At 38.4% G+C, this 26,913-nt stretch overlaps 1 protein-coding gene across 13 annotated transcripts in view; it reads left to right on the top strand.

The window, feature by feature from the left end:
• The first annotated feature begins 210 nt into the window (after positions 1 to 210).
• BOD1L1 (biorientation of chromosomes in cell division 1 like 1) overlaps positions 211 to 26,913 on the top strand; it is a 37,808-nt gene continuing 11,105 nt past the window's right edge. For 2 of the 13 annotated variants that reach the window (XR_009746220.1, XR_009746222.1), the window contains exons 1-17: positions 211 to 712; positions 1,220 to 1,344; positions 2,555 to 2,745; positions 3,961 to 4,593; positions 5,058 to 5,207; positions 6,582 to 6,751; positions 7,797 to 7,920; positions 8,283 to 8,427; positions 9,122 to 9,197; positions 10,080 to 16,203; positions 18,308 to 18,375; positions 19,846 to 19,915; positions 22,465 to 22,508; positions 23,403 to 23,490; positions 24,544 to 24,623; positions 25,305 to 25,389; positions 26,376 to 26,449. Coding sequence is in view for 6 of the 13 variants with exons in the window: in XM_061469324.1 (XP_061325308.1) it covers positions 506 to 712; positions 1,220 to 1,344; positions 2,555 to 2,745; positions 3,961 to 4,593; positions 5,058 to 5,207; positions 6,582 to 6,751; positions 7,797 to 7,920; positions 8,283 to 8,427; positions 9,122 to 9,197; positions 10,080 to 16,203; positions 18,308 to 18,375; positions 19,846 to 19,915; positions 22,465 to 22,508; positions 23,403 to 23,490; positions 24,544 to 24,623; positions 25,305 to 25,389; positions 26,376 to 26,449 (8,454 nt within the window). In the remaining 7 variants the exon portion in view is untranslated. Of the gene's footprint in view, positions 713 to 1,219; positions 1,345 to 2,554; positions 2,746 to 3,960; positions 4,594 to 5,057; positions 5,208 to 6,581; positions 6,752 to 7,796; positions 7,921 to 8,282; positions 8,428 to 9,121; positions 9,198 to 10,079; positions 16,204 to 18,307; positions 18,376 to 19,845; positions 19,916 to 22,464; positions 22,509 to 23,402; positions 23,491 to 24,543; positions 24,624 to 25,304; positions 25,390 to 26,375; positions 26,450 to 26,913 lie in introns of those variants that run through there. The other 11 variants (XM_061469324.1, XM_061469334.1, XM_061469295.1 and 8 more) reach the window with 11 other exon arrangements.

Raw genomic sequence — 26,913 nt, 5'->3', positions numbered from 1 at the left:
AGGGGCGGGCCGCGGGGTGGAGCCGCGAGGGCACCGCCGGAGAGCGCGGCAGCGGCGCGGCGCCGGGTGCTGGTGGGAGCGGGCGCGGGAGGCCCTGCGCTGTTTATCCGCGGCCGCGCGGCGCGGGGGGCTGCCAGCGAGGCAGGCGAGAGCTGAGGGCTACTACGGCAGCCAGCCCGCCCCCCCTCCCCACACCGCACCCCCCCCGCGCCGCCCGATCGGGGACCGCTCTGGAGCGGGCCGCGGGCGGCTCCGCCCCCTCCGTCCCCTTAAAGGGCCCGCGGCTTTTGCGCACGGCCTCCGCCAGTCCTCGCTTGGCGCCGATGGCGCCGCTCCCGGCGGCCCTGTTTCCCTTCCCGTCGCGCGCCGCTTCCTCCCTCCGTTCCCTTTCGCTTCCGGGGTCAGCGCCGCCGCGGCCGCTGCTCGGTAACAAGCCCCGTCCTGGGGTCTGGCCGGGAACGCCGGCAGCCGCGCCCCGCGCAGGCCGCGCCGCTTCGCTGTCTCCATGGCCAGCAACCCCCAGCCGCAGCCCCCGCCGCCGCCGCCCCCACCGCCGCCCCCTCAGCAGCCGCCGCCGCCGCCAGGGGCTGGGGCCGCCGTCGGGGCTGGCACGGCCGAACCCGAGCTGGTCTCCATGATCGTCAACCACCTCAAGAGCCAGGGGCTCTTCGACCAGTTCCGTCGCGACTGCCTGGCCGACGTGGACACGAAGGTGCGGGCGGGCGGGCCCGGCGGCCGGCGCCCCGGGAAGGAGGGTGTCCCGGCTCCCCGCCGGTGACCCTCCCCGGGTTCCGGCACGTCGAAGGCAGGTCGGGCCTCTCCAAGAGCAGTGGGGCCTGGCCCAGGGAAGGCGGCGGGCTGCGGGGCAGCGCGCTCTGTGCTCAGGGGTGCGGAGGGAGCGCCCGGGCCCGCGCGGGCCTCCGTCACGGCCCGTGGCCCCGGGACTCTTTCCAACGGCTCTGGGGGCAAAGCTGGAGCCACTGTGCTCGGAAGGGAGTGCGGGCTCGTTGGCGGTACAGGCACGGCGGGTTTTGTGGAGTGGTATCAGTGATACGCGCTTGTGCAACACGCCGCGATCGCCGCGAGGGAGCGGGAGTGGCTGCGCCTTCAGTGTGTTGAGGGGGGTCCGACGGTGCTACTTTCTCTTCAAGCCCGTCCTCCGGGAGGGTAACTGCGTATCCACACACGCCTGTCCAACCTCTCTGTTGTTGCTTTCTAGCCAGCCTACCAGAATTTGAGACAGCGTGTTGACAACTTTGTTTCCAATCATTTGGCGACTCATACCTGGAGTCCTCATCTCAACAAGAACCAGCTGAGAAATAGCATTAGGCAGCAGGTTCTCAAGTAAGTGATGGTTTGAGAGTTTTCTGAATGTTCTCGTGTACCAGAGTAGGTGATGGAGGTTCTAGGTCATGTGTAAAGTGTCTGCTTTCTTCAAAGGAACTTCTTAAGTAGCTTTTCTTTTTGTCATGTTTAAAATGTGGTATTATTTCAGTCAGCAGCTCACCATCAGCATTAGTCAGAATTAGACTGCAGATACTACTTTGGCTTGTTTCAAACCTGGGATGTGACACCCTAGCTAAAGTCTGTCTTTACTGTTGCTTTGAGCTAAGGAAGATTAAAGCATTTGATAAACTAAACTCTGCAGGGTACAAAGCTAAATTCACAGAATAAAAGAAAAGGATGCAGATTTAGTTAGAGAGGAGGTTTTTCAGGACTGCTGTTATGTCAAAATGATGTCAAACACTTGTCTGATGTTATGTCATTTCATGAGGGTTCCTATAGTTTTTAATTTCAGAACTTAGAGTGATAAAAAGTATTAGGAAATTTCTTCGAAGTAGCATGAGTTCACTAAATTGGGTTAAACAAGGGATGTGGGAACAAACTTACTCTGCTGTGCTCTAGTGGAACCACTGATAACTTGTACTGAGGAGCTGTTTTGTCTGGGGAAAGGTAGCGGTTGTTGTTTGGAATTTATTTAGTTGTTTTTAAAGAAGCAATGAGGAGAAGAGGCAATACATGCCCCACAAAGGATTACAGGGGTCTAAAGAGAACCATAGAAAGCTTTCAATTGCCATTTATTTGATTTCACTGAAGATTAAGGGGGTTCTCTAAAGCTGCAGAATTCTAAGGTGTCACCTGTCTTGAAAGTTGATTAGTTGTCCCTCATGCCTTCTGTAATTCATCTGTTTTATGCTATGGGATTGATAACATAAGTTTTTTTCTTTTTTTTGACAACTCTCCCTTTTACAGTTAGATAAAATTTGTAGCTATAACCAGTAATGATATAACAGACTGTTTGTTGTGTTAATTTCATGGGGCTGATTAGCATTGTTTCTCTTGGATTTCTTTTTTTCTTGGTTCATGAGGTGTAGAGAGAGCTGTTGAAATTCAGGCAGCTGACTAAATATATAGTTGCAGTGATGCTCAGAAAATGCTAATGCTTCATTGGAGGCTCTTAAGAGTGTTTACATCACATGCAAATGAGCTTTTTCATTAAGATGTTTTTGAAAAGTAATTTTTCATATTAAGTATTCATGTAACTTTGTTCCAGGTCTGGAATGTTGGAATCTGGAATTGACAGAATTATTTCTCAGGTTGTGGACCCAAAGATCAACCACACATTCAGACCTCAGGTGGAAAAAGCTGTCCATGAATTTTTAGCCACATTAAATCACAGAGAGGAGGCAGGCCCCAGTACATCTCCGAGTGAGGAGAAAACAGATGCTTCTATTACATTACAAGGTATTCTGCAATTTCTGAGCAGTCTAACAAAAGTTTGGTTTTTGAAAGAGCAGAAACAATAGGTTTTCTGCTAGCACAAAATTGTTGGCATCAGTATTAACAAGGTGAGTTCCAGGCAGCATACTATAAGTACTTGACTCTTATTGTATATATAAAGATAGAAGAGAAGAGAGATGTCATCATGTTGCAGCCATGTCTGTCACTTCTGCTTAACATTACAAGGGATCAGTTTAACATAGGGAAAGAAGTTGGCCTTTAAGTATTATAGGATCAGATAAGACATGGATTTAAGAGAAGTATGATTGGGTTTTTTTATGCATTGGTAGATGGAAAAAAATAACCCATTAGACACTTACCTGTCTTAATGCAGTAGTTATGTGCAGTAAAATTTGAATGACTAAGGTCCACTCAGAAGCCCAAGTTCTGCTGTAAATCAGCCAGTCTTTAGTTTGTTTATAAATGCAGCACTTTTGCTATATGGTTTTCATTTATGTTGCCTGATATTGACTTCTAAACACTCCTATGGGTAATTGTCCATTCTTTTCCTTCCTAACAGACTCCACAGCAGTCCATCTATTTGTAACCAGACCCTTTATTTAAATCCCAGCCCTTTTCCTGTGAGGCCCACTTCCTTTAAAATAAGTGGGTTAACAAGGCAGCTGCAGCTCTTAGTGCTAGTCCATTTAACCCTTTCCTATCTATCTTCAGAGCTGTTCCTAAGAGGATGGGAAAGTGAGAAGGTATTTGTGATAGTCCTATTGTTATAGAATCGGTATGCTGCTGATGAGTCCATTTTCCATGTTGTTTGTGGAGATACCAGAGGTATAACATAGAGACTCTCTGCAGTATTCTGTATGGTGGTTCTCTGGAATCATCATCCTACTTGGGATGATGATAAAACTGAACAGGGCTTGTGTTCAGAACAGCTTTGCCATTGACAACCCCTGCTTTCTTTGGCTGATCTTAGGAACAGCGGCATGTCACAGAGCAAAATAAATCTCTGGTAATCAGATAATTGCTCCAGGAATGCAGCTTCTTGTTTGGTTTGGTGGGTTTTTTGCCTTATTTTAAACCAAAATTTCTAAGTGCAGAATTAGTCAAACCTTTTAGAAAATTTTACTTTTTTAAAATTTTTTTCTTCCTTTCACTTGCTTAACATTCTATCTGACCAGAATTACAATGGAGAAGGTGAACTAAAAATATTTTCTTTTCAAGGTGTCTCTGCTACAACTCCTAGCGGCAACGTAGCTAGTGATGCAATGTCCATTTTGGAAACAATAACTTCTCTTAACCAAGAAGCAAGCGCTGCCAGGGCTTCATCAGAGAACTTAAATCCCAAAAGCAATGACAAAGTTTCAAAAAGACTCTCATTTCAGCAGAGTGTGGATGGTGGCACTGACAGAGAGAGAAATGCAGAGGACATGACAGACAGAGAGAAAGCAGTTTGTGACCTTTCTGTAGAAGGGACTGAAACATTTGCAAAGTGTGAAGATTTAAATGACCTTCCCTGCCAAAGTGAAGAAATAAAGAATTCCACAAAGGATACTAATAATTTGACTTTTACAAGTAAAGATACAAGTAAAGAAATTCAACAGGAAAGTGAAGATCAAAAGAGTAAATTGTTAGATAAATGTGACAAGAAACCAGACAGCAGTGAAAAAGTTGAAAGGAGAAAAGAAAAGAAGGAAAAGCTCGACAAGAAGTCTGACCATTTAAAGAAAAATGAAGATACTACAAAGTCAAAAGAAGAAAAGCAAGCAAGAGATTCAGAACCAGCAAAGCAGTTAGTTCCAGAAAAAAATAGCAATAAACATAAAACAAGTGAAAGCAGTAAAGAAACTAAGGAAGGTATGGTGTGGGCAATACTGTTCCTTAAAATGGGGGGAAAGGTGGAGGGTTAAGTGTATTCAGGATTTGAATTGGAAATGTATTTGGAATGTAGGTTCTCTGCTACTTTTGGCAAATTTGTCTAGCTAGCCACAGGTGTGTCTTGATTCATCTGCTTCAACTGAGGTACCCATGTTAGGAATCAGATGAGTTTTGGTTCCTCAAGTGTACTATTGGTCATTTGCCTTACTCTGGCAAGTTCTCTCAATGCCTCCAGTCTGCATTTAAAGTTTTGAGTTGTAACCTCAGGTTTGGTTTTTGTTTTGAGTAAGCATTACTAAGCTAACACACATTTCATTAAGGTGTTCCTTTTTTTTTTTTCTCCTGTTTCTTGTTCTGAAGATGACTTTGTTTTCAGTGGCAGAAGTTTCTCGGATACAGTGTGCTGCATTACAGCCTTTTCTTTCTATTTTTTCCTTTGCAAGAAAATACATCAGTGGATTCAGATATGGATGTGCTCAGTGACATCACTGTCAGCTCTGTCCACACCAGTGACCTTTCTTCCTTTGAAGAGGAGAGCGAAGAGGAGATTGTAATTTCTGACAGCACTGAAGAGGGGGAGATCACATCAGATGGTAAAATGTTTAGATTGTTAAGTGGCAGGAAAGAATGCGCAGTGCTTTTATTGAGTGTATCATACCATAAATTTGGGGATTTGCAGCATCTTTTATTGTGTTTATTTATGACAAAAGAATTTGAGTGTGGAATGGATAGTATTTGTGCAGTTATGAAGGATAAGTAGCTGACATACTTCTTGGATTCTTTTTTTAAAATGGCTTGCTATATTCTAAACATTGTAAATCTTACTTGTACTAGAATATTTCATAGGCAGCAAAAACATTTTTAATGGTGATGGGTATATCACTCTGTTGGGGGTTTTTTGTTGTTTTGGTTTTTTTCTCCCATCCTTTCTGCCATGAATTTGGTATAACATTGGAATACTTTGGGCCCCCAACGTAGTGGTTGTAGCTGACTTTGCAAGTCAGGTCAGGTTTAGAAGTTTAGGGTTGCAGGAATTTCCAGATTCTATGTGGCTACAGTGGAAAGAACTGGAATGGGTCTAGCTTTAAGAGTTTGGAAACACAAAATCTTTTCACTGACTGAGTTCCCTTTTTGTGTTCTCCTTGTGTAGAACAGACCTTAGACTTTGATTTCTACAAATATGTGGCTTTTGCAGTTAATAAGACTTTCCACTTCATAGTACAAAGTGCCTTAGTACCTGAATTGATTGTCTCTAGTATGATGTGACCTTGTCTTTTTTGCCCTAAGAATATTATTTAGAAGCATTTAATTACTCACGTATTCCTGGCTTTGGTTTGAAACATGTCAGATTGTGTTCAGTTGTAACTAAACATTCGTCAAGTGAAAACAAGCCCGAAATATGTTTCAGGGATACAAATAGTTCGCACAGTGTGGAACAGAAGTGATTTTGCTCCATTTCTAATCATTCTGATGAAATTGAAGTAGATTTATTTTTACTTGAATAATACTTATGTGAGTGTAAACATGGTTTTGTGTATATATTTCAGTAAGCCTGTCTACTTTGTACTTACTGAAATATTGGACAGTTTTTTTGATGTAGGGAAGAAGCTTTATTTAAACATAGCAGAGTAAATTCTGACTTCTTATGTGATGTTAATTACTAAATACTGTATGTAGAAAGTGTGATTATGAGCAAGAGGATAGGCCTAGTCATTGTATCCCAGTTTATTCTGGGTTTTGTATCTTGCAATTTTTTTGCTGAATGGTGTGCACAAACATATGAATATACCCATCAAGTTTTCATAATCTAGTGCTATTTTGATGTTGAGGGGGTTATTTTTTTTAACTGTTTACGTTTTTAGAATAAGTAATTGTTAATATTTTTTTAGTAGCTTTACCTCCTCAAAAGTTATGTCGAAACCACTAATTTGTCACTGTATCTCTACATTTCACTAACCTTTCTTCAGATGAAGAGGAGAAAAGCAGTCAAAGTAAGACAAAGCCTCACACTAATGAGCTGAGTGATGGGAAAGCCAAGCCTGTTCGTCACGCTTACGTTCGCAAGCCTTTCTTGTACTCCAAGTACTTCAGTGATTCTGATGATGAACGAACTGTAGAACAACGCCGTCAGTCCATTGTAAGTGTGGATTTTGTTAACTGCTCCTTGCATTCTGGCTCCTTGAACTTTCCAGCACAGAAATTCCACTTCTTATGTGGTGGTGGTGTGTGAGGGGGAGTCTTTTGCTTTTTCTCACTACATTTTTAAGTTGTTTTTTTCCCCCCCCTTGTGTTACAACTGCCTTTCTTTCAGACTTTGACCATTACTGCCGGATATAGTTTGAAGTCTTCTGGTGGTGAAAGCAGTGACACTCTATTCAGTCTTTTTTCCCCTACTCTAAGATGAGCAGGTTTTGGGTGTTGAAAGAGGATTTACTAATTACATGCAGTGTCTTCACAGAATCATGCTAATAAGTAGATTCTTATCTGCGTGATTTAGTGGGGAGAATAAGAGCAGTTGCACATGCGAGAAAACAGTTCTTCAGTAGATTTAATGTATATCATGGCAATTCTGGGTGGAAAAAGCCCCATGCAGCCTGTCTTCAATGGGGTTTTGTGTAGTTCGGGTTTGTTGACTGCTGCAGGCTATTTCATCACACCATCTCTTTACAAATGTAGTTCTTGCTGTCCAAGAAATCAGTAGTTTGTGGCACATCTGCAGCCATTGAGAATGGAAAGAAAGGTTTAAGCATATTCACTGTGTTCTGTGGAAGAAGGACCAGCATACAGGAGAGGGAGCAGCAGTTATTTTAGATCTTTATCTTTTGACTAGATGTATGTTTTTATAGTTAGATGCATTTTATATATATAGTAAATGTATACTATATATTATATATATTATGTATGAATAAAAAATAAGAGATATTCTTAGAGAAGGCCTCATAGCCTTGGTCTGCAGTGTTAAGCAGCAGTTGGACTCTGGAACTCAGCTAACTTCTCAGAAGTAGTAGAGAATTCCATTAACTTTCATATGATGATTTCTAAGGACTATTTTTTTTTTTTTTTTTCATTTCTCCCAAGCTACAGTATTCTGGGTTTTGTGGGTTTTAGACTTACATTTGTAGTTGAAGAATACTCTTTGACCTAATGCTAAATTAATTGTTTTCCTTGTTTTATATCTCCAGGCCAAAGAAAAAGAAGAGAGACTCTTAAGACGACAAATTAACAGGGAGAGACTTGAAGAAAAACGTAAACAGAAGGCTGCAGAAAAAACAAAATCCCTAAAAATTGGAAATCAAAATGCTAAAGGTGTGAGAAGTATAACATTAGCCTCTGCTGCCCTGCTTTCCCTCACTCTTTCTGGAAAAAAAAACAAATCAACTTGAAATCTTGGTAATAGGTCTCTAGTCGTTTCCCTTAAAACTACAGCATCTCAATAGCGATGCAACAGGAAAAGTGCATAGTGTGAATTATTAATACAAATTTCATATCTTCACTTTTCCATATATATCCATATACCATTTCATGTATCATTACATTGCTTAATTGAAGTGAATACCTGTATACACTAGTATTTTCTGCTACACATAATGACTTTCTGTACTGCTTTCAGTTGCATTTAAACAGTAATACAATAGCATGTGTATTTCACCATTTGCTTATTATTTTAGGAAAGAGTGGCTTGAACTTAGAAGAACCTTCATCAAGAAGTCTTGAGTCAAAAGCTACTGGTACCAGCATTAAGGATGTGCTTAAGGAACAGAAATTTTTAGAAAAAAAAGTAGCCTTGAGCAGAAAAAGAAAGAGAGATTCAAGGTATTCCTGTGTTTGCTCAAAAGGAATGAAGTTTTTCAATATTAATTTTTGCAGATTGAAAATGTTCTCTTCAACTTTGCAGTTAGCCTTACCCATTGTAACATTTTCCTCTTACAATATTCACATAATTGTTTTACTAGTAAGTATGAAATTCAGGCAGAAATTCAAGTTATAGCTGCTTTAAATATATTGCAGTTCAGATTGTGGTAGCAGACTTTACACAGCTTTTTGCAGACAGAATGGTAATAAAGACACGAGAATGGAGAGCTTTTAGATATTTGTGAATCTAATATTTAAGTTATTCAATGCACAAATTAAAGGCTTGGTTATTAAAGACTTGGTCTTTAAATTGATGTTTTACATAGGTATGTGCACGTGTCCGTATCTGTCTACATACAGGTATGTATGGGGCAAGATATCTTACCCATTTTACAGGGACAACTGTAGTACTAATATTGTTATACTAATATTCTCTGCTTTAAAGCCCCGATGTCCAGAGGACATGGTACACATAATTTTCTAAGAGAAAAAAGCTTGGGCAAATTGGCTAGACAGAATTCATGTGATGATGCTCTATTTCAGGATTTTTTGTGTGCAATTCTCTCTCCTTCAGCTGTAAAAGTAGAAGGTCTACAAACTAATGTTAGGCTGATACTGATTTTTCTTTTTTTATTTGTCCAAATACCTCTTTCAGGCGTGCTGAAGATGGCTGCAGAAAGAAATACGAGCTATCTGAAGAAGATACTAAAGAAACGCAAAAGACAAATGAGGTGTGTGTCTCTCAAAGCTTATGATCTTCCTTTTTAATTGTAATAGTACTTGTTCATAATTCAGTACTAAATTGCATTTGATCGTATGTATTCTTTTCCTCCCAGTTCTTTCAGTTGTTAGTGATCTGACATTGCTGTAATAATGTCTTCTGAATTCCAGTAGCTGCTAGAATACACAATCTATGAATTCAGTTCTGATATATGTTGTAGTAGAACATGAGCTATAGTTAAGCCCTATTCTGTGAAGCATGCTGGGTTTTTAAAACAACCAAGTGTGTCCTATGTACAAAGACTCAAGGAGCGTGATCTATTTAAACTCCTCACTGAGAAGTTAAGGAAAAACTGAATGTAGTCCAAACACTAAAGGAAAGAGAATTCTTATGGCAAGAATTTTTACCAACAACATTATTAACAAAAAAAAAGTGATAATTGGAAATTCATATGGAAGTCTTGATTTGTCTTTTGTGGATTTGAGGGTGTTGTTCGGTTTGGTTTGGGGATGGGGAGTTGTGGTGTTGAATTTTTAAGAGACAGCATGGCAGCTGTTTCTAGTAATGTATGCAGAACTCAAAATTGTGATTGTCCATTTAAAAATCCATTTAAATAATTTTAGAAAAATCACATTATAAAGAAAAGATACTCAGGTTCAAATGGACTGCTTAACATTAACTTCTGTTTCTTTGGTTTGTCCCACAATAGCAGATAGCTGAAGTGAAAATGGCAAGTTTCATTTTCTTGCTGACCATATTTTAGGTGATTTTTTATTAAAATGTATTCTCTAGTGTATTGTTTTTTAAGAGAGCTTGCCCTTAACAATTCTGTTTGGTCACGTAATGAAGGAACTGTGTAACATTTGTTTATATAAAAACTTCTCTTTTGTAGGCTTGTGAAAAAAATTCTTCAAAAGAATTAAAGCATAATCATGGGAAAAGTGAAATCACTAAACAGCTTAGAAGACTTTCAGAATTGGTGCATTCAACTGAAGAAAGTAAAAGTGATTCTAAAGCAGAAAAAGAACATAAAAGAAAAACCTCCACTTCTTTTCAGGCTGAAGGAGCCCAGCAGGACAGTGAAAAGGATTCCAAAAGACAAGGGGATAGAGCAGAAGTCAATACTGAAGAACTACAGAAGCAGAAATCCATATTTAAAAATGAAAAACATCCGAAAAAAGATAGTGACATAGAAATTCAGCATATGAGAAATGCTGCCAAAAAAGAAGCCAAGTCTTACAGAGATAAAAATGACAAGGAAAGAGCTTCTTTAGAAGATAAACTTTCTTTAAAGCACAAATATAAAGGAGATAGTGTTCACAGATCAAGTGAAGATATTGAAATCCATTCATTTGAGAAAAGTTTGAAAGGAGAGGATGGTGGTCAGAAACATAATCAACAAATAAAGGTTGCCTCAGATGACAAATCTGAAAGAAAAAGTAAACACCGAAGTGAACGGAAAGTATCAGTAACAGGAAAAGAGGGAAAAAATGCTTCTGAGTCAAAAGCTGAAGAATTGCTGCGTAAGGAAAATAAAAAGGACAAACATGTCTCAACAGAAAAATCAAGAGCAGAATACAAGTCTAAAAGGTCCCTGAGTGATTCTAGGCCGCAAAAGGATTCCCTAAGTGCCTCAAAGCAACTTGCTTCTGCATCACACAGAAGGAGCGAAAGCTACTCAGAAGATAAACATGAAATAGAATCAACTAACTCTGATTGTAACTTGAAAAAAGATGATGGTGTTCATAAAGATAGACGAAGGTCTAAGAGCTTAGTGGAAGACAAGATTTTGTTAAAGTCTAAGTCAAAGAGTCATAGTAAACAGTTCAAAGCATCTGAAACAGAATTACAGGAAAATTTAACCAAGCAAGAGACTGGTCAGAAGTTAGACAAAGATAAGACAATGGAAGAGAATAATTCAGATAAGCAACACAAATTCAAGAATGAAGACAAAGTTTTTGAAGAGAGTAGTGTTGAGTTTGAGCTTGTGAGTGTCACACAGTCAAATCAGGGATCACAAAAAGACTTCAGTCACAGGGTTAAGTTACATTCCGGAGAAAAAGGATTTATGAAAGAGAAATATAGAGGTGATAAAGATTTAAGCAATTCCAAACTAGAAAGAAGGTTCTCTGCTGAAGGTCACAAAAACAGAGTCGTAAAGCACAGCAACAAGGAAATAAAGAAGAAGGAAGAGAGTATCAAATTGGAAGATAAGGGTACTAAAGAAACGGATAGTGGTCATGAAAAAGTATTGAGCATCACAGTAGCAATGGAAAAGAAACAAAGTAAGATGATACCCAGTGAAAATAGAAAAAGCAGCATATCAAACCAAGATTTACTTGGAGAGGAAAAGCAACCAGCAAGCACAACTGAAAGTAGCCATGCTCCAGCCCCTGAAAAGTCACGTATGAATAGTGATGACTTGCATTCTGGTCATGAGGAAGAGCTGATGGAACTTGATTTGAAACAAACAAAAGAACACGAAGCATCTAATATTGAAGGAAAAGACATTAAAAACTCATTCCAAGCCACAGATGCCGAGACTGCAACCAAAGAAAAAATACATCTCTCCCTTTCAAATAAGAAATTAAATCACAGCTTGGCAGATCCTAAAGCTTGTGAATTGCAGTTTCTGCCTGCAAATGAAAAAAATCTTAAACAAGAAGATATCCCTAATAAACAAGTTGGTGCCTTAGACACTTTTTCCAAGCAAGCTTCCATGGATCAAGGACCCAATAAACAAGGGGCTTATAAAACAAGCATTGCATACAAAACAAGTGGTAGAGTCGTACGGAATGTTCCCAGTAAGGATCAAGCTTCAGAAGATAGCAGAAGACCAAAGGATTTAAAAACTGTGTTAAATTCTAATTTAGATGATGTTCCTTTAGCAGTTAATTCTCCCAGAGAAGATGCTGCTGATGCAAAGTCTATGGATATGGATGTCTCAGATTTTAGAGATTCCTTGAGTAGTATGTCTAAAGAATGCTATAATTCAGATGGGACTTTATTTGAAGATTCTTTCATTTTGAAGAATGATGCAGCACCAATTGTACACATGGAACAAGATAATGCGTTGCCAAGTTCTGTCATGAAAGATGAAGGTAACCATACCACTATGACAAACAGTATAGAAAAAGATAACAAGGTGCCCCAACCTGATGAACGGGCAATGGAAGACAGTACAGCTGGGCTACCTAGTCAAGAAGATTACAATGCAACAGCAAAGTTAGAAAGCATTCAGGGGAGCGAGTTGAAAATAAAAGAGGAAGACTTAATATCTGACATAACTGAAGATTGTGGAAGTGTACCAGCAAAAGAACTTCTGAAAACAAAAGAAAGAGAGTGCTTTAATATAGATCCTTCCACAAAGGAGGGCAGAAGCACAATGATGGATAATGTGGAAAAGGAGATGCATGATATTGATGATATGATACAATCTTCCTCTGTCTTAGTGCCCGAAAGAGTTCCTGAGAAAACAGTCAAAGGCTCTCTTGCAGCCAGTGGGCAAGAAGAGAATAGTGTGATTGTCATGGAAGATAAAAATGAAAGCAGCACAGTAGATACCAGCGCAGGAAGTAGTAAACTTAGTCTGTTGTACAGCAGCCTACAAACAAGTCCGGCCACTGTGATAGGAACTAGTACAGAAAAGATCATTGAGAGTACTGTAATGGCCACTAGTACAGGGGAAGAAAGAGCCGAAGGTGCATCACATTCTGAAAAGGACAGTGATGCTACAACCACTTGCTCAGAAGAAGAAAGTGAGGTGACAGTAATCTGCACAAGCATAGAAGCTGATGAAGGTTTCACAACAGGCATATGGGTAAAAAGAAATGAGGGCAGCAGTTTCATCACAGGAGCAGATATTGGTGAGTGTACTGTTGCAGCAGCTGAAGAAGGTGGCAGCAATGTTGTCACCGAAGGATTAGCAGAGAGTGAAAGTTTCCTAACAAGTACAGAAGAAGAAAATCGTGACTGTACCATGGTTGATGCAGAAGAAAGTGGTAAGGATTCAGTCAATGCAAGTGGAGTAGAAATTGAAGACAGTGTGAATAGTGCTGGGGCAGAAGAAAAAGATGATGCTGTAACTAGTGCAGGCTCTGAAGAAAAGCAAAATACCTCAACTTCTGTAGATACAGGCAAATTTGAAAGTTCTGTATCCTGTTTAGGTGAAGTAGAGAGCGATGGAGCTGTAACTAGTGCAGGGACAGAAACAGGTGAAGGGTCGACAAGTGATAATAGTTCAGGTGAATTTAGGGGCAGTGTGAGAGCTAGCCAAGTTAAAGAAAATGAAGGTACTGTGACTTGCACAGGTGCAGAAGAAAGAGGCCACAACTTCGTCATCTGTTCAGTGACTGGTACAGACACCCAAGGAGAAAGCACTGTAACTGGTGCGTGTGTTGCCGTGGTCACAAACAACAGTGCCACAGCTGGAACTAGTAGTGATAAATCTGAGGATACGGTAAATGGTGAAAGTGCAGTGACCAGCACAGGCATAACTCCAGAAGATGATGCTGAAATTTCAGTTGTCTGCACAGGGCTAGAAGACAGCAATGAGGGGTTTGCAGTTTGTTTAGAAGCTGAAAAATGTGAGAGTCTAATGGACAGTACAGGGGCAAAGGAAGAGGCCAATATTGCTACAGTCAGCGTAGGTCTGTGTGATGATGAAGGTTTTGTGACTAGTACAGGCTCAAAAGAAGAGGATGAAGAGGGTGAGGGCATTGTGACCAGTACAGGAAGAGGAAATGAAGAAAATGAGCATGCTTCTACTTGTACAGGAATGGAAAGTGAAAATACACTAATTTGTATAGGTTCAGAAGAAGGTGAAAGTTCCATTATCTGCATCGTTGCTGAGCAAATGGAAGCAGAGTCAGGAGTGGCTGGCACAAATACAGATAAGCTTACTGTTGACAGCCTGATGAGTGCAGAGAAAGAAGCTAATTCTGGCACAAACTGCAAAAATGTTAAAGGGATTGTTGAAAGCAGTGTAACCAGTGCAAGTGCTGCAGATGAGGGTGCCTTGACTGCACATACAGGAAAGAATGGAGGTACCTTGATGCCCTTAGACGCTGAGGAATGTGAGGGTCCCATGACTAGTGCTGTGGTAGTGCAAGAGAAGAGTCACTCTGGTGCCAAAGACAAACATGAGAATGCCATGACTTCCTTTGACAGCAGAGAACTTGATACCTCTATAAGTAGTGGAGTTCCAAAAGAAGATGAGACTTCTCTTACTCCTGCTGATAGAGAAGAAAAAGTAAAAGTTGATGTCATCTCTACCAGTACAGTAGAAGAAAGTGATGCTCCCCTACATTCAGCCATGGATGATGAGGAAGGTCTACTTGCTGTTGCAAGAACCAATGAAAGTGGGGAAAGCTCTTTGATCTTAGTAGACACTGAAGACACAGAGGTGCCTATGCCCAGTACAGCTTCAGAGTTTAAAGAGTGTGTGCATACTCTAAGCAGTAAGCAGGAGAAGGATGAGTGCACTATGATTTCCACCAGTATTGTGGAAGAATTTGAGGCTCCTATGTCAAGTGCAGCTGTTGAATATGATGATCAGCTCCCCTCCATGAAAACAGAAGAAACAAGTGAGAATGCTGCAGTTTCTATAGATACGGAAATATATGAGGTTCCCATGCCCAGTGAATCCAGCGGAGGAGGAGATGATGATGATGATGAAAGACACCCAACTGCTAGCGGTAAGGAAGAAAAAGATGAGTGTGCAATGATTTCCACAAGTGTTGTGGAAGAACACGTAATCCTAATGTCAGGTGAGGTCACAGAAGAGGCAGTTCAACATGTGTCAGACACAGAATCAAAAAATGAAACAGTAATGATCTCTACAAGTACAGCAGAGTGTTTCGAAGCTCCTATGTCTAGTGTATCTATACAAGATGGAAACAAACTCACTGCTTCGGAAACAGAGGGAAGGTATGAAGCTGCTATGATCACTACAAGCATGACAGAAGAATGTGAGATAGTCCTGATCAGTGCAGCACCACAAGCTGAAAGTCAGCTCATTGTAGCAGAAAGAGATGAAGATGCCTTTATCTCTCCAAATGCATCAGAGGAATGTAAGATTGTGGAGACCACTGCAACTGTAGATGAACAGTTTGGACTAGCCACTTTCAATGCCGATGCAAAGAGCAAAGGTTCTGTGATTTTTGTGGGAGAATGTGGAGCTCCTGTGCTGAGGGTTGCCACTGACAATGAAGATCAACAAGCTGCTTCAAGTGTAGGAGATAAGGAGGAGGGTGCAGTGATCACTCTAAGCACAATGGAAGAATGTGATAGTCTCTTCACCTTTACAGTCATAGAAGAAAGTCAACTTGCTGATGAGAATACAGAAGTAAAAGACAAAAGTGAAGGAATTTTTAATACTGCTAACCAGATTGAACACATCCTATCAACTACAGGCCCAGAAAAAAGCAGCAATTCTTTGCTTGTGGTTGGTAGAGAGAAAGAAACCGATGAGGGTGGTGAGAGGGGAGAATCAGCAACATCTCAGCCTTTAGTAGATGATGAAATCACAGAAACAGAAGAAAACTCAGTGAACCTCATGAGTGTAGATGAAGCCCTTTGCGTTGAGATTAGTACAGAGACTGCTGTGAGTCCAAGTCCTTCCTCAGAGGCAGGTGAGGATGATGAGCAAGCTGAAGATGTTTTGCATGAGGATGTTGCATCAGAACTCTCTTGTACTACTTCAGAAGCAGAGGGAGAGAGTGGAACGCTAAGGAATGTAAATTACAAATTTAATTCTATTTTAGAAAGTGACTTTTCTGAAATAAGGACTCCCCTGCCTAGGGCGCAAGCTCTTTCATTAGTTTCTGCAAATGAAGTGACTGTAAATACCAACCATGGTGAAGTGACAACAGAAGCAGAACTGGGGGGGGGAAATGACTTCCCTTTGTTGCATGTAGAAGAGCTATACAGCAGTGATGACAAAACGAACTTGATTAAAATAGATGATATTGGAATTGAAGTTACTATTCAAAAAAGTAACACAACCCTTAATTCAGGTGAGGATTTCTTCTTCCCTTTTTTAACTCTTCAGTTTACAAGCTGTCATAAATAGATGCGTTGTGTTGTTATTATAGTTAAAATAACTTACAGTGTTCAAATACAGTGGATTTCTTTTTTGGTTGCAAAATAACTGTTAATATTATATTTGAGATTTGGTAACAAATATTTAAGCATGTGCTTCTGGGAGTATAGAAGTGACTGAACACAATTATCTGGGGTATGCTGGAAATACAGAGTACAAAAAAGCCATTAAAATTAGCTCATTTTAAAACAATGTATGTGGAGTGGTTTGCAAGGGGTAGTTACTGTGGAGCTACAGATGGGTTTTGCTATTAATGAGTTTTGAAATTCAAAAAAGCTCTTATAGGAAAGAAGATGTGTTTCATTTAGACATACTTTCAGCATTTTTAAAAAGCAACTTCTTAATAATTTTGAAGGTTAGGAATAGCCATCCTTAATCCTAACTGCAGATTTTCACTGAATTATTATTTAATGGTCATATTCAGATCCACTCCCGTATGCTGAATTTTGTGTTGTGAATGTACTTGAAATGGTCCTCCTTTGTGTTACAAAGGAATCAGTCATGCTAAATAAACTAGTATTTTTAAGCAATGACAGGTGTTTATTTTAAATACAAAACTTACGATAGTTATGATGAAATTTATGATAGTATATGACATTAAGGATATCCTGTTTTATTTCCAGATATATTTTTCTGGTAGATACTATTTGAAATGAATTTGCGTGGTTGCTAGTTCCTAACATACTGTGTAGTGAACATCCTGCTGTTTTCGGCCTTTCTCCTCTTTGATCCTCCAAAGTAGTTCAAGCACCAAGTTTATGAAGATTGATATATTCTCTAGATGCCAAACTGAAGTGAAGATTGACTTCATTATAAATTTGGAGTAATTAAACTGTAGAAAAATAGTAAATAAATGTGATCCTTTTTCTTTATACAGAAGGATATGGAATGATGCTCATCAAGGACTACTTTTAAAACCTTTTCTTTCTTATGTCTTGTCTTTTGCTGTTGATTAAAAAAAATATAATGTGAATTAGGTCTAGTTTCTCAAAAATTGACTCCATTCTCTAGTTTTATTGATCTTTGGGGTGAAGAAGATCACTCTGCAGATTTTGAGGATCTTGGGAATTTGTCAGGGAAAGATGCCAGTCTAGTAAACTTGAAAAATGTTATTCAGTATTTATACAGGAGACAAACATGAGCCACGAAAATGTAAACTGCTACACTAAGATACTTCTGTCTTAGTGCTTTGCTCAATCCTTGTTGTCCATTGATGTAGCCTCTTTTAAGTGCCAGTGGTAATGGTAGTCTTATTCTGTGGACCACAGTTTAATCACTTCATGTGCATCATAGATTAATTATCATGTTATAGCAATTTCTTTTTGTTTAGGAAAAGCTGTATAAACAAGCTTCTGGAATAGGTGTCCAAAAAGGCTGTAGAAGTCACATGAAGATGATGTCTGCATGGCCTGTTTTTCAGATGCTATAAGCATACTGTTCTTCCCATGGGTGAAATAGATGGGGGGTTAAGATTTTCTCAGATTACATTGTCACTAACAGGATCTAATGAGCTTTCAGTCTCTGTAGAAATCGGGTAACTTCAGTGGATATGGTTCTAGAGCTTATGGATTTGGATCTAATTGTCAGTACTAAGGATAACATTTTTCCTTAACTCTGCATTTGTTAATATAGAGGTGATTTGCTGTTTGGAATTTGCTATGAAAATCTGCTGGTGGGGTTTTTTTGCTTTGTTTTTTTGAAAGAAAGGCAAGGGGAAAAAAAAGCCAAAGTCAGAATTCATAAATAAGCTGCAGTAAATCCTGAAAGAGCCTATATTGCCAATCCTTTTGTAATTAAGGGGAACATAGAAGTACTTGAGTTCTTGCAGATGCCAAGTTAAGTTTTTTTTTGAGCTGCTTTGCTACAGACAGACTTGCCATTGTTTCTGTTGCCTACAGGAAAGGATTAAATTCATGTGCTGTGTTCATAAGGTGGGACTGAGAAACAGCATCCTACTGTAGATGAGATAAATACAGCATAATATAATTAATAATTTTAACATATTTGTATTTCATTAGGCAATAATGCAGCTTTACCAAAGTTGGCAGAAGAACTAGAATTTGAAAGTAACTTGAGAACTGACGAGGTATTTATATTTTGAAAATTTTGACTATACTGTTTGTTATATAACTATACATCTTGCTAGGGTTTCTTACTATATCTTTTGATTTTTGTGCAGCAAAAATGGCATTTGAACTTCAAAACTTTGGAAGAGTCACTTTTCAGATTATTCAGCTGTGCTTTTCTAAGCAGCTGGCATTTAAATTGTGGGCTGTCTGTGTTATTCTGTGGTAGAGCCAATTCTTTCACTCAGCCATGCTCCTTCTGTGACCATGACATCCAAGTTTGCTTTTTTTAGAATTGGTCATGCTGTATGCATGTTGCTTGTGATAGTACTTGTAAAATAGTCATACATGCATTAGTTCTTTCACTTAGCAATTGTTAGTTTAGTTCTTTGAAGTAGTAAACATGCACTGCTGTTCATTTCCTTGTATCATTTCCTTGCCTGTCTTCAGGTGCACCCATTCTCTGTGTTGAGGAACACTTGTTCCTGTTCTCTACTGTTATCAGATAACTCTTAGCCTGTTATCTGCTGTAACAGAGGAGTAGGGCATCCTGGATAATCCAGGGTACTAGGGCTCATAACCAGCTATAGTTTGTGTAAGAGCAAAGATGAGCTTGTCTGTGTGTGTCTGTGCTGTGATCTGTGATAGCCAGGATTCTGGATGGGTTAATTCTTCATTCGGATGCAGGACTGGATCCGTGTATTCATATCTTGCCAGACTCTGATAATCAGTATTTTGATGGTGAACATGGGTCAGAGACTCCCAAGCATCTCTGAAAGGGTGGGTCTGCACAGAGCTCCTGGCTGCAGCTCCAGGACAGACCAGCTGAGTAGTTCTAAACCATGGTTTTGATGCCTGGGATGCACTTCAAGAAAATCCAAGTTTGGTGGGATGTATTGATTTGAGTTCCACCTGCAAAAAGCTGTACTGTTTACCAGCATAAGATGGTCCTAGAGTCAGTATAGGCATGTTCATGTGGCACTGTAGCTGAGTATACAGTGTCCAGATTTGACCCAAGTACACTTACTCCGTACAGCACTGTCTATGCATTAGTAACATATAGCTGATCTGCAACTTTAATTAAAAAAATAGAAAAAAAAAAACACCAGAAAACCCCAAAGCACATGAATTTTAAGAATTCATAGTACCTTGTTATACATTGCAGCTACATATTTTTCTGTATATGTGAACATTTCTCAAATACTGCTCAGAGTAGGCTTCCTGAGATTTCACCTGAGACCTCATTTTTTAAGCTGATGCCTGGTACCAGAGTTAACTCTAAGGTCAAGGTTGGGCACTGTACTGTTCACAGTAATTTAACTTAGCCCAGCTATTGTTCCTTATTAATAATTTTACTGCTCTTTTAATAAAGCTTTTTAAGACTATTATAAATCATGATGAGACAATGTTCATCATGACATGAGAGGATAATAAGGCATACTTATTTTGGATGTCAGCAATATTTTTGTTTCTTTTGATTTTGTGTTTAGCCACAACAGCCTGAAAGTCCAAGAAGTGAAGAGGAATATGCGGATCTTCATACTAAAGAGTTTCAAAAAGGTGATTTTTATCTTGATAGCAGCTTACTTTTCATAGCCACTTAACTATTACTTATGATGAGAGGGTTGTAGATTTTATATATGAGTGTAGATGGACTGAAACACAGCCTGCAGAAATCTTAAAGTATTTCTGGGAGCTCATGTGGCTTTGCATTTGTTTTGTAGGAGGGAAGGGTCAGCCTTTTCTTCCAATATGATATGCTGAAAGAAAGGTAGAAAGCATTTAGGATTTTTAAAAGTAGACTGCTAAGGTTATATTTAAAATCAGTAAATATAGAAGAACAGTAAAATCAGTAAATATAGAAGAACATCTGCCCAGGAAAGGTACAGAAACTTCCCGAAGGAATGGCTTTCTTCTTTATAACCTTAGAACATCCTGAGTTTGGGTGTTGTAACAGGCCCTATGAGAGTATAACAAGAGTAAGTGCTGTCGGACTAAAGCCACAGAGACTTTAGGGAAAGTATTTTACTTTCTGGCTCTCCAGAAAATTGAAATATTTCTGACCATCCACTGAAATTGAAGAACACATTTAAGTAGGTAATCAGCTACTAGTCAACTTGGATCTGTGCTAAGTAATTCCTTTTCCATGTATGAAATTAGTCTTTGATAAGACAAAAAAAGAAAATTCTCCATTTTCCCCAAACCACATATTTTAAATTGTGTTGCAATCATTTGGCTTTCCTATTAAAGCAGAAACAAACCCCCCTGCTTTGTTCCCATCTTGATGGATTTTGTGCTCCAGATGCATGACAAAGTTGTTTACAACTGTACCAGATGAGAGTTAATCCTCAGTTAATGGAGTAACAAGCAAAACTAAAGCAAATTCCAGGAGGTACCAGAGATACTGCTGCATATAGAGTCCAAAGAGGTTGAAGATGCATTTCCTCTTATGGAAAGTTGCAGCTGAAATGCTATGAAAGGACACAGTGTTAAGATCCTTCTAAATTTTTAGGTGTGCATACGAGAATAACCATTTATCAACTAGAAAACAAAAATAGGGTGAGATATGAGCATTGGTATAAAACTGAATTCCTTTTTATTCTTGGGGTAGGTCAAATTCACATACCTGGTTTAATGGTGGTGGGTATTCATGTAAGTGATAAGAGACATGCTCTGCTCACAAGAAAGAAAATGTAAACCCTGAGAATCGGTTAGAAGAACATGGTTTTCAGGACAGCAGAGCCAAAACTTGAACTAGTTTTTCTGTACTGTGAGATTTCTTTGAAGTGCCTGAAAACTGCATCACTCCACATCACTCAGTCACCCAGACAGACAGTACTTAAACTTTAAAATGTGCAGATTGATCTAGCTGTGATAATCTTGTTCAATGTAAAATGTTTAACAAAAAAATCCATTTGTTGTGTAAATCATGTTGGATATGGCATGCACTGAAGAATAATGCTTTGTAGCTCTTGGTACAGAGCTTTTTCTTTTTCTCCCCCACCACGCAATAATCTCTCTTTATATGTATATACATGCATATATACATATAGCTCAACGTACGTAAAAGGAAGTTGTTTAAAAGACAAATGTGTGTCCTGTCATGAGTATGAACAGCAGACACAGTAGTTGAGTAGTCCAAGATTCCTTGGAATGTAAACAAATCATTGCTGTTTGAGTGGGTAGGATCTAGCTCTTCATTTGACACTGCTTTAAAAATTGAAAGATGTTGTGCAACTGAACAGTATAGCTGGGGAAAAACTGTTGCTAAAATGTGTAGATTTAAGAAATGAGATACAAATTTTATATAAAATCTTATGTAGAGTGGTTTTCTTGAAAGGCTTATGTTCTTACTGTAGCTGAAAAGTGCTTGGAATGTTTTAGCAGCTTTTTTTCATTAAAACATTCATAGCTTTTATGAATCAGATTTTAAGGGGTTTGTAGAGCACTCAGTGGAGCAGCTTCTTTATATTCCTCTTTATGTATTGAAATGTCTTTGAAAGTTGTCACATACTTTCAGCAGTGAAGGGTATTCATCAGCTCCCATAATTCATAATTTTTCCATGTTTTTGGGGTATGGAAGGCAAAGGCTATACTTCATCAGAATTAAAATGCAGTAGGGTCTAGCAATTGAACAATTACCTTGTGTGCACTGTATCACCTACAGGTCTCAGTAGTACAATTACACAAACTTTAGTTGTCTGGGAACATAATATTACGGCATAGATTTCACTGTTTTACTTCATTCCATGATCCAGCATCTAGTGTTGTGATGGATCAAATTCTGATTCATTCAAATGCTAGAACTGTATTTGAAATATCAAAGTTACCATATATTTCACAGATGGCAGCCCCATGATTGCTTGTCTTGTAGCCAGACAGTGATTCTCGGTTATCCTATACTTTAGAAATCCATATTCTTTATTTTTATTTTGGTTTTGTTCAAATATTGTTAATAAGATTGGATACCTTTTACTTCCAACATTGAAAGTAAGTTTTATATAGTTTCAGGTACTCTGGAATCCTTTCAGAGGGGTGAAGTAGAGGATACTATGACACTTCGCTCTTGCTCAGCTTTTCTGATTATATTTGTAATTATTTTTTAATAGATTTGCTGCAGAGGAATGTTGCTTTAGAAAAAGAAACTTTTCATGTAAGTTCTTGGGTTTTAAACTTCCTCTCTAATTCTGTGATTTTTTTTTTTTTCTTACTTACATTTCCTTCTATTTACATTAAATATTCTCAAAAGGAAAATACTATTTGTGTGTTAAGAGTTTATGTATATGAGACTGTGCAGCTGTGTAGGTTGATGTCTAATTTGCCAGTATATAGATCTTGTATTGTTCCACAGTCTGTGACTATTTCAAGACTGTTACTGATGGAAAAGAGAAGCTTGATTGTCCTCCTTGAGAACAGAGGACAAAAATAGGGATTATTCTTGGGGCTTTTGATAAGGACTATAAATCTGTTATTTTTAAGCAGTCTACTGTGATTTCACAAGAACTTGGAACTTATATGTGTAAAAGGATGACTAGGAAAGTTGCAAACATGAAGTATTTCTCATGGAGCAGAAACAAGACATTTAACACATAGATAACAAGATAATGTGTGCTTTCTTAAATTTGGATAGTAAATTTATTTATTACTGTGTTGTCATGCTGATGGGGCACTGATGCTAGTGAGATACTTCTGTTTCTGCATATCGGAGAGTGTCTTAAATTCAAAAATATTTTGTGTGAATTGATGATAAACTGCTTTTAAAGCACGGTAGGGTGCTTAATTAAAACTCAACTTTTTCTCATTAAAAATATCAATTAGAAATTCTGAAAATAGAATAAGTCAGAAGTTCTTTCATGGTGTTAGCCTACAGTAGTAGCATTGCTTGAGCTCTAGGAATAAATTGCTTTCATAATACTGCTACTTTGATTCTAATGTGTGTTGTGCTTGGAAGTAGTAAGTAGAAAAAACTTTCTCCCTTCTATGTTTAGAAACTTTGTGGGAGAAAAAAGAAGGTAAGGAGTTACCTTTCATCATGTTTTATATGTAGGTGGAAAACTTGGATACCCAGATAACTGAGGAGCATAGATCTAGAGGAATACAATGTAAACCTTCAGGATCAACGGATAAAGAAAAATGTGAGTGATGCAGAACTATACCAGTTTGTGTAAAGCTTTTCTGTTGAAAGCAAAGTTCTGTTGCAATTAGGCCATAAAATGGTATTTTGGAGGAAGGAATGGAACATCGGGGATTCCAAACTCCAAAACAATTGTTCTTCCCAAAACAACTTTAATATTGCAATTAATATATTTGACAAAAAATACCATAAGAAGTTTAACACTGCACGGAAGAGTATTACAGTAGCTTTTTTGCTCTTAAGTGAACCAACTTTTTTATTTAATCATTAAAATCATTACTAATTTTACCATTTTTTAATAAAACACAAGGAATATAAAGCTGAGGAGACCCGATCATCAGAGGAAAATCTACCCCATTCTGGCTGGATGTTTCCGTCTGTTAGATTGGAAAGAACTAAGTTTTAATGTAACATTTTGTCTGCCTGGAAGCCAAAAGTAAGCCGGAAGTCAGTCCACTGAATGGCATAAATATTTTTAACTTAAAGTTAGGTAAAGTTAACTCATTGCTAATGAGACATTTTGTTGACATAATAGTTATGCAGTTGACTATGTAATGCCTATTCAAGCTCTGCTCTCAACTGCTTTTGTCTTTCCAGGATAAGAATAATTTAAAAAAAATAAGGATAATTAATATCTTTTTTTGGTAATAGATTTACTCTAAGAATTTTGATTTCCTTAAGTGAATAATTAGAAGCCATGCTGTATTCATTATAGTGTCCCACATAGCATTAGCTGCTTTCTTTGGGTAAGTTGAAGTTAAGGTTGATGTTTTATTTCTTGATGTGGTACCTGACACATTTCAATTTTGATCTTACATTTAAAAACGAGCAGAAAACCCACCCATAAAGTACAAGAAACATGGAATTCTTTTTTGTGATTGTTTTGCCTTCACATTTTGGAGAGGGGTTAGCAGAAGTTTCTATTCTTGTAAATAAGATGCTACTTTTCAGAATCATTTGAATCACGGTAATGAGCTGATATAAAAGTGGCATTAAAATCTGACAAATGCAGAAGGCACTTCTCTAACAGTTGAACTGTTGTTTCTTTTTACAGGCAACCAGCTGATTACTCAGGATGTGAGAAAAGACGATGAAGAAAGTCAGTATTCCAGAACAGAACCTGATAACATAAAGGTATTTTCAAGAACATTTTCTTAATGTTCCACAATTGTAATGTAAATAAGATGGAAATTTAAGGCTTATTTCTATAGCAGGTTATTTTGGGAGATATTTTCATTAACTATAAACTACTTTTGCATTGTTTCTTGAATACAAAATAACTGACTATAGAACTAACACACTTTTCAAGGAGGAGACAATTAAAAAAAAGGCAGGGGTCTGTTGTCCTATGCACAGCAGCTGAGTCCCTTTGAGGTGTGATGGACAGATATGCACGTTATTAAGGAGCTTGGGATCGTGTGGACCATTGCTGGATCCCAGCTGTCCAGTCAGTTCAGCGTTAGTTCAGTCAGTTCAGTAGTCATACTGACCTGAGATCTGCAAGAGGGCATTGAACTTTACCTGAATTCTGGCTTTGCACTGATCCTTCTAAGTCAAAACAGGCATTCAGGTCAAAGTGGATGTTTCTTTTAAGAGCACACATGGAATATTTCTAACCCACTAATTTTGATGAAGCTTCTCAGCATCAAAATTTTTGAGAGACATTACACAATCTTGATGAATAAAATAATTACTCATGTATTGGGATGTGGTTTGGTTTGCAGGTTTTGGGGTTTGGTTTTTTTTTGTGTAAGTAACTGACAATGACAATTTGTAGTAAGACACTCTTTTCTTTGTTGTTTCAAAATAATCTAGGAAGTTATTTCAGATGATACAGCAGAAGCGTCCAGAGAAATTGATGTAATGCATACACCTCCTAAAAGTACTATGGAAGAAAAAGGTAATGAAACTGGCTGGTTTTGGCAATTTTCTGAACCCATACTGAATGATAATTTCTCTGCATTTGAATGGTTCTGTGAGAAATTAGGAACTTGATCCCAGGAAATACTTGCAGATATTCTCTAGCTGTTGTCTGTTCTAGTACTGCTATCCAATAATGCATTAGTCCCAGTTCCTTTAACAGTGAGAGCAGATCTGATGTTTATTCTATTCTGTCACCACTTCATTATTACTTAAGCATGTGCCTTGGGTAGGAAAGCTAATTGCAGATAAAGTAATGGATAATGGATAGGGAAATGGCAAAATTCAGGTATGTGACAAGAGCTGTTCCTGACCACAAATAAGATATGCCCTTCCACTTGGGGGGGGGGGGGGGGAATATATATAGGTATATGTTATATATATATTTTATAATATTATGTATATATGTGTGTGTGTTAATGTATGTGTGTGTGTATATATATATACACACACAAATAAATATATTCACCTTCAAAATCAGTCCTGTTTGTTTCTGTAGAGAAAGTAAGCAGGAAAGAGCAAGCAAGTTGTGCTGTTATATTTGACTTATTAATTGCACTAAAATATATAATAAAATGTGGTGTGTCCACGGTGTTAATACTGGCTTCGATATAACTTCAGTCTGCGATGGGCATGTATCAGCTTCCTGTTTTGTGGAATGTGGGAGAAAATTGAATAGTGGACTGTGTTTATCTTACCATTTCATGGCAGGTCATGCTCTTGAGCTTTTGTTTTTGCCTTAAATTAGAAGACCTGTAACTCATCTAGTGTTAGGGAATCGTTCTGGCAGACCAGTGTACTGTTGCTGCAAGGTAAATAGTGTTTATTTCTGGTGGGTGTTTTTAAGGGATTTTGGAATACAGAATGAAATAATGCTTTTAGTGCAGAAGTTGTGGCTTGTACCTCTTTGCATAATAAACCAAAAGCATACAATTTCTCTCTTCTTCTTTTTTTGTATGTATGAAGATGAATTTGTCAGTGAACAGGAAATGTCTGAAAAGGAAAAGCACAATCTGGAATCAAATGAAAATTCTCCAGAGGTGAGTTCTTGTTCACGGTAGCAAACTGAGATAATGCAGGTCCACGCTGAAAATAAATACTTTGCATTTTGTTAACAGCAATATTAAAACTTTGACTAGACCGGCATAGCTGTGAATATTTGTCTTCGGTACTGTAAATTACTGAAGACTCATGAAATTCTGTGTCACAAAGCATAAACTTATAGACTGTAAGATGTCAGTGGCTGATTACCGAAGTAGAATTAAATCCATTCCAACATTTAATAGTACTTATAAATTGTATAGAAAGCAATTCTGTAGAGCTGTCTTGTATAGAAATCATGTTTTCTAAATACCCTGTAGTTAAGATGTGGACAGTTTAGGCACTAGCAAATATGACCTGGCTTTACAAAAATATTATCACTCAACAAACTTCTTCATGTTATCTCTTAAGCCTGTACTTGTGATATTTTACAGTGGTGGCTGTAAACAAATGTCTGAACCCT

Source organism: Pezoporus flaviventris, unplaced genomic scaffold, assembly GCF_033815535.1.
Source record: "Pezoporus flaviventris isolate CSIRO_AGI_PZ_B2104156 unplaced genomic scaffold, CSIRO_AGI_Pfla_v1 ptg000002l, whole genome shotgun sequence".
NCBI lineage: Eukaryota > Metazoa > Chordata > Aves > Psittaciformes > Psittacidae > Pezoporus > Pezoporus flaviventris.
Note: the sequence above shows the minus strand (reverse complement) of the source record. Positions and strands in the feature narration are given on the sequence as shown.